The following is a 13,645-nucleotide window of genomic DNA, read 5'->3' as shown; positions in this document are numbered from 1 at the left end:
CGAAGACTGCAATTTGATCAGATTCCAGATAAAAAACTTATTAGGCCTCAAAAATGGGCTAACATTTTTTGAAAAAGTTAAGTTATTTCCTGAGGCACTCTAGCCTCTACTCTTAATGAAAATTGTACTTGAAAACTTTGGATGCTTGAAGAATTGAACTTGAGCCCAGATGATAACTGAACACGTTACCATGACCATGACATTTAGACTTGACATTCAGACTTTTTCCTATTTAATGCGCTTATAATTTGAACTTGAAAATATGTCGTATGGAGAAACGCATTATATTTATTCTGTTTTTGATATGTCATATACCTACACTCAACCAGAGTAAACATTCTGATGTTGGATTTGAAAACATTTATGTTTACTACTGATATTCAAATGTATAAGCTTTCCTGTCGTATTTCAATATTTACTTCAGCATAAAGAAACCTTTAGGCAAAACCCCTCACAAAAATTTAAAATATCGATCTTGCAGGGATCGATCCTGGAACCATTCAGCTTATTAATCAATGCACAGTGGTCCAATATTAAATGAAATATGTATGTGCTTGTCATTTTTTCATGATTTATACATATAAACTTTTTCCAGTGAATAGATAGAGCCAAATTGTCTTCTTCAAAGTTGAAGCCAATGGTTTTCGAGGCAACTTTACCTGAGACATCACATACATAAGACGAGTTCTTTATTGGAGGGGAAAAAGCGAGTTGTAAATTTTTAAATGTTAAAATGTAGGATGTGTCGAAAATAACAGTTTTCTGGCTCAAAATTTTATGTATAAATTCATATGACATGTTTCTGTCATCTAAACATTCCTAAAAAAAAAAATGCGCACATTTTTCTCTCAGAAAGTAAAATTTTATTTGGAGGTTATAAGGGGTTGTTAAGAAGAAAAAAAACTTGTACTTTATAAACTGCAATATCTGGGATTGGTGCAATCTAAAATATAATTGTATGACGTCTTTATATAGTTTACATATCAGATATTTGATATTGAAATTATGGGAGATTCCTTATTTTAAAAATTTGTCCATACAAATTTAAACATTTAAAGGCCCTTTGAAAGAGAACATCATCATAACTTGTGCAGAAGTCGAGTTGCATACTTTACGGGTATGATGTAAACAAAAATCCACTTTACGGTTTATTTAAAAAAAAAATTTAAAAAAAATTTGTGAAAATTACTAGACTTTTTTCAGCACGTAGCCGGGCTGGACGAATCCGGGCAATTTTATATAAAAGCCTGGAAACTTAAAATGACCCTTATTTTTCTTGATGATTTACTGACTACGCTTTGCATACTTTTTTGTAAAGTTTTGGTGATATTTCGGGGGTGGGAGATTCAGCCAGTCCCCAAAACAGTGAAAAAGGTTATTCTTTGCATAATTTTTGTACACCTTTTATTTCAAAAACGTCCAGAAACTCTTAATAGATTTTATTTTGAAGCAAGAGATGGCCACACGGTTCGTTTGGGCCATGAAGATCTAAAGAATACTGTTGTTTTCTACGCTTTTTGGATTGGGTCATTTTTTTCTAAAGAATATATTTGCCCTTCTGTCCCATTTAAGCTTGGATTCTTCCAGGTTCTCACACAAAATATCGATTCTATCATTAACAATCACATTCGCATAAAAATTTTTACCCCCACCCTCTTGAGACACCTCATTACCATATTCTTCATATTCATCTATCACCACACATTAGTAGGCCAAGCGTGGTTCGCCACACAAGCGGCAACTTACAGCGCTAACGAACCGAAACGTGGTACAGACCCCAATCGATTCTGGCAACACGCCCGTACATTTTATGTGGCCAAAATCGACCTTTTTTTCTCAATTTTTTTTCAGTTATTTATACAAAATATCTATTATTATTATCATAAACGGTATTCTTAGCCAATTTCCAACCATTTGTAGTATTTTTTTATTTTTTTTCATCATGTTTTTAATGCATTTTGCACTTTTCTTGTTTTAGGTTATAATGTTTGTTTTCATTTGTCATATTTGCTGTGTTTGTCATTTTTCATAATTTTTTAAATGTTTTTTGTCACTTTCAGTCTTTTGTTTGAATTTGTTTTTAAACATTTTGAATTTTTTTTTGTTTTTGTCATTTTGAGTACTTTATAAAATAAAAAAAAATGCATTTTATCACCATTTTAAAACACATACACCGTCTTAGCCGATTTAGGCTTTCACAGACTGAATAAATGACGTGGACAACTTAAGATTAACATTTACACCCAGTACCGAGATGGGAATCGAACCCATACCATCAGTGGACCAGCGATTACCACGCTAACCACTCGACCACTGAGACGTACAAAACGTATTTATGGTGTTTGTCTAAATTAAATTGGTCCTGTTATAACAAAAACTAAAAGGTAATGTTGTTTGTAAAAACCGTTCGATTTTGGCACATGTGCCAAAATCGGATGTTGCCAAAATCGAATGTTTCCAAAAACTAACAGGGACTTTAGATGCAACTCTATCTGTATCTACCACTTTCATCTATGGGTAGTCAATAAAAGTTAGTTAAAACACCTAGGTAATTTAAATTTTTATGACCAAGTACTCCTTTTTCATCCCAAAAACAGGTCAGCTCAGCCTACGAACTGAACCGCATGGACAGCGACGAGTACCGGCGCTCCCGACTCGGCGTTCCCGGTGGCAGCGGACTTCCGGCCCTGATGCCCCCGACCAGCAGCACCATCACGACGACCAACGGTAACGGCAGCCACGAAGTCGGTCACCACGGCTCATCGTCATCATCATCGTCTTCCCCGGCAACGGCATCCATGCTGATGGCTTCGACGGCAATGGATTCCCTGAAACCGGAACTGACCCCGTCCCAGCAACAGCAGCAGCAGCAGCATGGGCGAATCGCTTCCGAAGATATATGAGAATGGCTGAAACTGTCCCCAACGGTCCCATTTAGTTTGGCGACAGTGGTGGGCGACGGAAAAGGTGACGGTTTTTGTGGTTGGGCCGGACTTTGGATGCCGAAACCTTTGCCGGAATGTTGCCGTCATCCACCTTCGCCGCCTCCAGTTGTCCTCGTTCCATTCCACCGTAGCCGGTGCCTCCTTCCGATTGTTGCCCGATACGTTCTCTTAGTTCAGCTGGTCCTGTTGACGTGGCTCCGGGCGCTCGGTTCCATTCTGATGCTGCTGTCCTTCGCCACAACATTGATGTTAATCGGTTGCCATCTGATGGCAGCTTCGGATGGAAAACGTCTGGCCAACCTCAACGACCAACGCCAAGTCATGGATCAGCAGAAACACCTGACCACCAAAAGCCGGAGATTGACATCAACGCCAACAAAGGTTGGGATCGGTTGCTGGGCCAGCTTCGTCACAGATTCATCCGCCGTTAGACAGCTACTGCTATCTTAGCCGCATCTAGCTGTCTAGTTTTAGTTTAGCGTGTTGCCACGTCATCGTCGCCGTAGCCATAATCATTCGACGACGACGTCTCCCTAAATCTAGTGCTGTAACTCTGGAATTAGTATTAGGTTTCCAAAGTGCCCTATGCCAATTTAAGCTTTAGGTTCTAAGGCACACACACACAAAAAAAAGTTTTAAGGCATCCCCAGATCCTTTCTCAAAGCCATATTATGCATTTTCTTTTAAAATTAATTCGTTCCAACTACTCGATTCGACAGTTGTTGTTAAGATATTAGTCGTGCTGAAAATCGAATAAAACTACTCATTTTAAAAACATTAGTGACAATTTTACGCTACATACCTCACACATTTTACACTTAACGTTAAGCCTCTCTCGGAGACGGTTTGGAAACGTGTTTGAATTATTAATGGTGAATGACTCCAGTTGATGATAACTGTTTTCACTGCTGAAAAGCTAGGAATTCATATTAAGAGCTGGAAGCTAAATTTGATTTGTAATGTTGTTTTTTAGCTTTGGGGTTTAAAACAATAAATTTTGTCCAGATCGGTTGAAAAGGTACAGCTATTTCACATAAAACAAACAAATTGCCAACGAAAATTGAACTCATCTCTAAAATCAGAAATTTTTAGGATTTATACATAAAATCTAAAATTGACAGCACTCATTTGAACTTGAAACATGTACATTTTATAAATCAGGTTTGAAATGTACACAGCAAATTTTTTTTGGCTGGAAACCAGGTAAATTTTGCTAGTTTTTGTCCCGCTGACTTTCCAGCAAATTTTCAGCAATTTGCTGGAAAACCAGAAAACTCAATTGCTGGAAAAACAGCAATCTTTGAAAGGCATTTTGAGAAACCTTCAAATGTATGGTTTATATTCAATTCTTTTTTATTGCTTTTTGTTCATATTTCAAAAAAAAAATCTGACTGGAACGTTTTTGTCTAAAATAAATACATACATTTATGAAAGAGTACGCAAACACAATTGAAGTTACACAAAAAATTTACAAAATGGCATGCTCCTCCTGCATCTTTTATCGGCTAGTCCAGCCATAGTTTAAATAAGTCTGTAAAATAATAAAACAAGTCAGTTTTCTTGTAAAATTTATAGTCAAACAATCAACTTACCGAAAGGTTCGCTTTTAAAGATTTTTTCCATTGGGCAACATTAAACTTCGATCTCTTATTTGTTGATCATCTTAAGTTCACTCTCGAAAATAACAAATTTTCAAATCTGACATCTCGATTGCTGATTTTCCAGCAAAACGGGTCAATTACTTTAAAATTTCCAGCAAATGCTGGAAAAACAGCAAAACGATTCGTGTTTGCTGGTTTCCAGCAAAAACTTGGATTACTGAACGTTTCCAGCAATTTTTATTGCTGGAAATTGAGACAAAAATTTACAGCGTGAAATTAAGAGCAACCAACCTGAAATTGAGAGCGAACAACACAGACATAACTTTAAAAATTAAGATCAGTATTATAATTTTAAATTTCCAAAAAAGTACCAAATACGGACAAGATAAATCAACAGAATCATGACACAAAAAAAACATTTTAGCATTGTGAAGCACACAGCAGATTTTATTTTTGCAAATTTTGTTGGATTTTGTCCTGCTGACTTTTCAACATAATTTTCAGCAATTTTGATTACTGGAAATCCAGTGAACTAAATTACTGGAAATCCAGAAATCTCAATTGCTGGAAATCTGCATTTTTTTTTAAACAAAACAACCGGAATTTTTTGGATTCTAAATAAGATTTCAAATTTCAATCCCCATGGTAGTTATATTCATAAAGATTTTTTTAGTTAAACTTTCTTGAGCAACATTTATTCAAATTTTTATAACAATATTTAATAACATCTCCCAGTGGGTCGACCGCTTTTCGCCAAGCATTGGACATCATGCTTCATCTGAAATAAAAATCTAAATTATAAGTTTCTTTAACGAAATACTTTTTCTCTTCGAAATAAATAAACCTTTGGTTTAAATGCTTCATTGATGGAATATGGATTCGAGTTTGACAGATTGATCGCTGGTTTTTGAGCAGTGAAGATGAAGTACTGGAAAACTCAGCAAGACGGAGAATGTTTGCTGGTTTCCAGCAAAAATTTTGATTGCTTAACGTTTCCAGCATTTTTTTTTTGATGGAAATCGATGCAAAAATTTACTGTGCATTCATTGGAATTCCATATAAAAATTTCAAATCAGCAAATCATTTCAAATTACAATTCTGAATTTATTTTGATAATTAGAAAAATAGAATTTTCTATATTTTAACTCAAAACTTTATAAATTGTAATTTTTTTCATTTTTTTTTTAAATCTTCTTCTTTTTAATTTTTTCTTCATTTCACTATCTACGTTTTTAAAGTAGTTAGGTAATGCATTAATATTTATTATTTTTAATTTATGAAATAATTAAATTTCTTTTTTTACTAGTTTAGTTTTTCATTAAAAAAAAAAATTTTTTTTCTACATGATTTTTGTTCCTATGATTTTTGGCACTCCGAGTTAGAATCTTATATGAGATTTTTTCCATCGTCTCGAGCTTTTATGATTCTTGGTTTGAAAATTGGCAATAGATAATCTTTTTTGAGCTAAATCAGTCATTGAAAACTGATAAAAGTACCACCAAGGTATATTGAAAACCAAAACAGAATATATTTATAATCCTTAGTTTTAACCCGTTAGAGTTTCTGGAGTGTCAATTTGACACTCCTGACTGAAACAGCTATATCTTTCTTGTTCCTCAACTGATTTGAACAAAATTTATAGTCTAAGAAACCTCGTAATGTAACTCAAATATGTTTTTCAGATAAAATCCAGCTACAATACAGTTTTATTCAATGTCTAAGAAAAAAAAGATGTGAAAAAAACGTGCCTCATAAAATAGACCGTGAAATTTGATTTAGTCATAGAAGTTAAATTTTGAAAAGTGGATTGGAAAGTTTATGTAATTTGACACATTTTAGCATCTTCAGATTCTCAAAATACGAATCAAAGAATTTTAGACAAATTTCAAATGTAACGGGTTTTCGAACATTTTGTCAATTTGCAATGTTATTAATTCATTCATTCTCAGAAGATTATTTTTATTTGGATGCGCCTGAAAAAAAAATGACAAGCCGCCAAACTTCCAATAGTGTCATATTGACACTCAAAAGTGGATTAGGGTTAAGACGGATTTGATTTTTTTCTGGGTAGCCTGGTTTTAAAAAGAAATGTTTAAATTTGACTATTTCTGGAACGGTAATATAAAAATTCATATTGATTTCTGGAACCATGGGAGGACATTTCTGAGCTTTATGTCTGAAATATGTTAATTTCAAATTAAAAGACCGCATCATATTTTGATTAAGTTTTAAGCAAAATATTCATGTGGTATTGGATTGTAATTTCGTTCAATTTTTTTGAAATTTCTGTGTTTTATCGAACGAGTAACAAAAAACCAAAATAAAAATGGATAAATTTTCGCGAAAACGACATTCACTCTCGGTCCTTGAGAAATTTAAGAACTGATTCAAATTGAATGTCTTAGAAATATTTTTCTTGGTTGGCAAGAATGTATAAAATTTTGCCTTTTTTTAATAAACCCTGGGGCAAAAATTATCCATTACAAGATTCGGAACTCTTGCAGAAATCGACGGACAAAATCCAAGAGCGCCACCATCAAATGCTGCGGCAGAAATGCAACTATTCAGTAAAACACACTAAGAAAAAAAATTATATTACACGGTCGGAAATAACTAGCATTTTGAAGGTTAATTTGCACAACAAACATACTGAGATCTTTCTCTACATGGTCTTGGCTCTCCAAAATTAGCACGGTTTTCGGTATCAGAGTCGTCATTCGCTATTCAAAGCTTTTTTTTACTTGGGGGCCGTTCAGATACCACGTGGATAGAAAAATGCGATTTTAGACCCCCTCTTTCCTCTGCGTGGACAAGCGTGGACGTTTGGCAAACCCTAAACCCGTCCTCGGATGTCCACGTGGACAGGTTTGAATTTTTTTTTCTAAATCTCATTTGACAGTTAGAAAACACTACTGTCTGTTTTTTTGTTATAGAAATGGCTGGTTTTGAAAAAAAAGCGAAATAGCATTTCCTAATATGAAATAAATTTAAAATTTGAATTTTTTTTATTATGTTATTTATCACTTGCTTTCAAGTTGCTCCTAGATGTTTAAACTTAACTGGAAAACTTTGCAATTTTAAGATTTTGAATTAAACATCTTAATAAAACTAGATAAAATTCATCTTCATCTGAATGAATTAAACTAAATTAAAATAAGACCTTGGTGAACAATCTGTATTATATATCATGTTATAACATAAATCAGGATCCCAATCAAAATAAATACTTGGCCAAGTCATCAAAACCCTAAATCGCAATATCCTCAGCACTGTTCCGTGGAATTTGGAATCAATGATCAGGCTCAACCAGATATGCAATACAAATAAGTTATCTGTTTAAATTGAAGTTATTATTTTTAATTGAGGAATCTGAATGCGCAAAAACGAGTCAGGTTCTCAATTAAATTGAGTCAGTGGCATAGCATTTCTCCAAAAATTGGCGAAACTAGTTAAGAGTACATTTTGCAAATGAATTCCAAATTTGAACAAAAGCATATTAGAGTGCATTTGAACCCCCCGGAACGAGGGGTACAAGTGAAAAATTCAATTATCAAGAAATGTTGACCTTTTCTGTCAGTAGATGGTGTTAAGGTTTGTTAAAAGATTGTCCGTTGGCGTTTATATGAAATATTTTAAGAGCTAGGTATCTTGGAATATATTATTTTTGCCTGGGGTCTTAAAAAGAATATGACTATGGATTTTTGACGTAATTATCAGAAAATATTTTTACTTGGGGGCGCCTGATTAAAGATGCAAGCAGCCAAACTTCAAAAAGTGTCATATGAACATTCAAGAGTGGATTAGAGTTAAGCAGGATGTAGATTTTTGCTGGATAGCCTGGTTTTACAAAAAGAAAAATTTAAATTTTACTGTTTCTGGAACATTGAATATAAAAATTCATATTTATGTCTGGCATCACCGGAAGACGTTTCTGAGATTCAAATATGAAAGTTGTTAATTTCAAAATGAAGACCGCATCATATTTTGATACGGTTTTAAACAAAATATACTCGGTTGAAATTTCTTTGAGACTTGTTTTGAAATTTTGTATTTTATCATATTTAAAAAACAAAAAAAATATTCCACAAAATCTAAATTCACTCTCGGTCCTTGAGAAATTTAAAAACTGATTCAAATTTAATATCTGAGATACATTTTTTTGGGTTGGCTAGAATGTTTAAAATTTTGCCATTTTTAAATAAACCCTTGGATTTTAATAAAATATGGCTATCGATCTTTTTTTTCTGTATGAAAGTATTTTTTAAGTTTTGGAATTTCTTAATATTTAAAAAAAATATTTTTTTTTAAGTTTTTTTTTTAATTTTTCTGGGTGTTTCTGAGCTTTAAATCTGAAAGATTTTTATTTCAAATTTTAAGACTGCAACATATTTTGATTAAGTTTTAAGCAAAATATTCAGCAAATATTGGATTGAAATTTAGTTGAAACTTATTTCAAATTTCCGTATTTTACCGAACAAAAAAAAACAAAAATTCAAAGTGACAATGTTTTTCATTAAAACTAGATTCACTCTCGGTCCTGGTTCAAATAGAATATCCAGAGAAAATTTTCATGGGGGGCAAGAATGTTTAAAATTTTGTCTTTTTTTTTTAAATTAACTTTTGGATCTTGAAAAAATATGGCTATCGAATTTAAAATTTTTTTCGTTGGTATTTCTTACTATTGTCAAATTTGTTTAATTTTCATTTATATTTTTTTTTTAGGCAAACCTTTTAATACCAAGCCAAATTGCTGCATTTGCAGAGGTTTAGAAAAAAAACCTCATAAATACGGAAGTGAAGTTTACAGTTACAAAATTCAAAAGCAATAAGCGGAAGGGTGAATATAAGGAAATTTATATTAGATTTTCAACTTTTAAAATATATAGCTCATGAGCAGAGCAAAAGATATGAAAATCACAAAAACGATACATCGTCATCCTTTTTTTAATTCAAAAATTTTTGATTAAAAAAAATCTTTTTAAATTCTTAAATATTTTTTAAATTTATATTTTAATATTTTTTAATGTTATTAAAAACTATTCACTTTGTTTTTCCATTTTTATTTTATTTAAAAAAAATTCAAATTCAAAATTAAAATAAAAAATTCAGAGTTTTTATTCAGAATTCAAAATTCCTATAAAGAATTCAGATTGCCACATGTAAGATTGTTCGGTATTTATACAGATTTTTGTGGATATTTTCACCCAAGAATCGGTTCACCGTGGTTAATTTGCTAACACGCCGCTATACCGAATTGTAAATTGTGGGTTCAAGTCCTGTCGGTGAGCCGTTGTCTCTTTTTCGAAAAATTCATAAAAGATACTAAGAATTTTTAGATTTTCACAAATTATTTCAATGAACAGATATTCAAGCAAACACAAATAATATAAAATTTGTTTACCAAACAGTTAGGAAACATTATATTAAACAAAAAATTCTACTAATTTTGAACTAATTGATCATGAAACAGTAAAAAATCATTTTACACAGAAGAAAAGCATCACATGGATCTTTAAAAATTATATTAAAACTGAATTTCTTTTTATGTTTCAACCCTCTTTACTAGTTTTTTGAAAAAAAAAAAAAGAAATTTTGTTTATTTATGTTGAAACTTACGGTTTCCTAAAGGCATCCGGAACCAAAACATTGTTTGTTTTGATTCCACTGGCTATGTCCAATAGTCCTATTTGCCACTGGTAGTGTTCGTGATATTATGCTGGTTGTTTCACCAACACTTTTCAATTTTGGGACAATTAACCTCAAAAACGAGCATGTGTGTCGACCAGCTGCCCGTTTTTTGTACCGAGAGTTTTTGAGGTTAATTGTCCCGTCTCATCTGTACACGCTCAGCAAGTGTGCGTAAGAAATGTCAAAAACAACTCTATTCGCAATCGAGAATAATAGATCAATGATTGCTGATGACAGGTGATGATGATAATCGCGGTACAAATGTTTACATCATCACACGGTTAAGCGAGACTACTCAAATTGTGTTTGTGGTAACACAACAGTATTGCCAGAAATTCTGAGTATAAGTACCAAATTACTCCTTGAGAAATGAGTATTTTCCTGGTTAGGGAATTCGAGGAGTGGAAAGTGACTAATAGCTATCGCTAATGTAGTGGGTAGTTTTTTAAAGCCTGACAAATGTGAATTAACGATAAATCTCTTCAGACTCAGAAATCGGTTTTAGAAATGAGATTCGGAGTTCAGATTCCGATTGAAAATTCAGATTTAGGATTTAGATTCAGAATTCAGATAAAAAATGGGGTTCATTACTCAGAACTTTACCGTGGTTGAATTAAAAGGAATCTTTCGATTGCTTTGATTCAGCAGAACTAAGATTAAAAATTCAGATTCAATTTCAGATTCCGAAATTCTATCTTTTTGTCCGTGTTTTCACATGCGGCAAAAACTATGCATGAGCAACTTTGTTAGTGTTAAAAATAATGTCAACTCTATCTGGCGTTATTTCTCTAACATAGTTGCTCCATACTGGAGAAAAATTTAGAATGAGATGAAAATGATTGTCATAAAATTTTCTATCTCTCTTTTTCAACTCTCTTTCTATTTTTCTAATCTTCCATCCGTTTGTAATTTTTAATTCTTGAAATGATACTATCAAACAAACATATTCACAGATTCAGAATTAGAATTTCAGATTCAAAATTCAGATCCAGATTCAGAATTCAGATTCTGAAAATCAGATTCTAGTCTGACTTCAAATTCAAAATTAATATCCAGAATCCTGATTTAGAATCGAGATTAATAAGTCAGAAATCAGATTCAATTTTGGATTGAGAATTCAGCTCAGAATTTAGATTCAAAATTCAGAACTAAGAATTATAGGATGCCGGGGTTAATTAATAAGCTCGAAGCTTGGAAAATACAACTTTATTCGTTGATATCATGTGCGGATATGTAACAATCATTTATTGCTGTTTATGGCCTCCTGTTGTACGTATATCTTATTTCTAGACTAAGTCAACTTGGTCCCTACAGAAATCAGATTGGGATTCAAAATGAAGATTCAGATTAGTATTCAGAATTTGAAATTCAGATTTTTTTTCGACATGAAAATTATGACGAATTTAGAAATTCTTGTAGTACCTATACTTTTCTTAAAAAAAAATTCACCAAAAAAGTTCAAACACGTTTGAAGCCTCTCGAGACAGATCAAATTATTTCCATCACAAACACAAACCTCTACGATATTCCTTCTAGCACCAATTCTATACTCATTTGAATCAAATAGAAACAATCGTTGTAATAAAAGTTGAGTTGAAATTTACTCGAATACATTAACCAAAAAAAAGAGGGAAAAATCATGTCCACAAAATGACAAATCAATTCGTTCCAAAATTTTCCTCTCATGACAGAACGGTTTGTTTTAATAATTTTTTTTAACTAGACTTACTAGACAAGAAGCATAAACTGACAGGCTCGAATATGATTCCCATTCATTCTAGAGAGTGGACCATAGTCATACTTTAAAAAGAAGAAGCCAATACTAGTGATAAGAAAATGAAAACATAAAAATACTCTACCAGCTGCGACAGCTAGTGACAATTGATAAACGGTTCTATCAAAAAGAAGAAAACAAATTAAAATATGAATTGGTAAACCAATTCAATGAGATAGCGAATATATCAAAGCAAATAAATGAATATTAAGAAGAAAAAACAAGGTGATAAATCGAGTGCGAGATCGAAAGTAACTTGCACTTAAAATATAGAAACATGGGAACTAAAGTAAAAAAAACTGAAACAAAAAGGCCAAACACGGTTTTCATCAGATTAGCTACTTGAAGCACAGTGACAAGAAACAAACAAAACAAACACAAACAGACGAACATAGCAAAGAAAACGATAAAAACGATAAAATCTAAGCTAGTGACATCAGTAGAAGAAAAAAAAACGATAATTAAATTCATGCAAAAACATGTCAATTATTAACTTTAAAGTAGTGAAAAATTCCTAACGAAACCAACAAGAGATATTGTAACAATACAGAGAGAAAACCAAAAGAGAAACCACGATTATTAAACTTATTAGATCTTCAAGTGGTGCGAGCAAAAATAGAGAGCGCATTTCGCTGGTTTCAGTGTGCCCAGAATGACGGCAACAGGAGAATGTTTCCCTCAGGGGATGAAACCGTGCTCCCAGTTTTACACAAATTGGAATCCAGAACGAGAAGATTCGACAAAAAAAACCTACTGATTTATGTATTATAGAAACAAAAGACCAGCCTTTCGGAATAGCGATAAATTCTCTCACAAACTCCCATTTTTCTCGATTCTTTTAGAGCCCTTCTGGATTCATCATGTTTTTTTTGTGGACCCCGTAACAAAAAAAAAGTCGAAAAAAAAAACAATCCGATTTCATCTCCTAACGGGAAACAGTTTTCCATTGGAGAGCAAAAATCTTCCATGAAAGTTAAAAATCCAGCACACAAATGGCTTTTATCGATAGGAAACTCGAAAAAAAGAGTGGAAGCGAGAGCGTGCAAACGAAACAAACAAAAGACGTACATTAGGAGAAATATTTCGTAACCAAACACAAAAACACAAAGCACTCAAACAAAGACGCGAGAGCAAGAGCAAACCATAAAACAAATAAAAAAATGTTAAGACAATAACTCGTTTCGCAAAACTTTAGTCAAAAATGAAACAAAAAGAGAGAATATAAACAAATCCAAAATCATAGGAAGCGAATTTTTCGATTGTTTCCAGTGCGATTGATGTAAGTTAGGTTAACTACTGATGAGAAGCAGATCTATGGCAGCAGACTAGATAAAAAAAATTAAATGAAAACAGGAATCGCACTTTAAAGGAAACAAATACACACACACACACAAACAAACTCGTATCGATGTAAAAAAGAAAAACATCCACACAAGAAAAGAAAGAGAATTCTTTAAAGCTAAAGTAGAAAGATAGTAACTAAAGAAAAGAAAAACAAAACAAGGGCGCATAAATCTACATACATACATACATATAGTTTTCGATTCGTTACGTTTTGATATCCTTTAATGAGAAACAAAATTAGATATTATACTATAGTTATATACATGGTTAGCAGAATCAAAGTTGAATGACGA

General features: G+C 32.6%; 1 protein-coding gene across 14 annotated transcripts in view; it reads left to right on the top strand.

Annotated features, from left to right (window-relative positions):
- LOC129751553 (potassium voltage-gated channel subfamily KQT member 1-like) overlaps window positions 1-4,867 on the top strand; it is a 705,179-nt gene extending 700,312 nt beyond the window's left edge. For 5 of the 14 annotated variants that reach the window (XM_055747117.1, XM_055747125.1, XM_055747122.1 and 2 more), the window contains one exon: window positions 2,598-4,860. In XM_055747117.1, coding sequence (XP_055603092.1) covers window positions 2,598-2,903 — 306 coding nt within the window. In that variant the 3' untranslated portion in view covers window positions 2,904-4,860. Of the gene's footprint in view, window positions 1-2,597 lie in introns of all 14 variants that reach the window. The other 9 variants (XM_055747120.1, XM_055747128.1, XM_055747130.1 and 6 more) reach the window with 8 other exon arrangements.
- The last annotated feature ends 8,778 nt before the right edge of the window (window positions 4,868-13,645 follow it).

The sequence above is a fragment of the Uranotaenia lowii genome, chromosome 3 (genome assembly GCF_029784155.1).
Source record: "Uranotaenia lowii strain MFRU-FL chromosome 3, ASM2978415v1, whole genome shotgun sequence".
Taxonomy (NCBI): Eukaryota; Metazoa; Arthropoda; class Insecta; order Diptera; family Culicidae; genus Uranotaenia; species Uranotaenia lowii.
The sequence above is the reverse complement of the archived record's forward strand: the minus strand, read 5'-3'. Positions and strand labels throughout refer to the sequence as shown.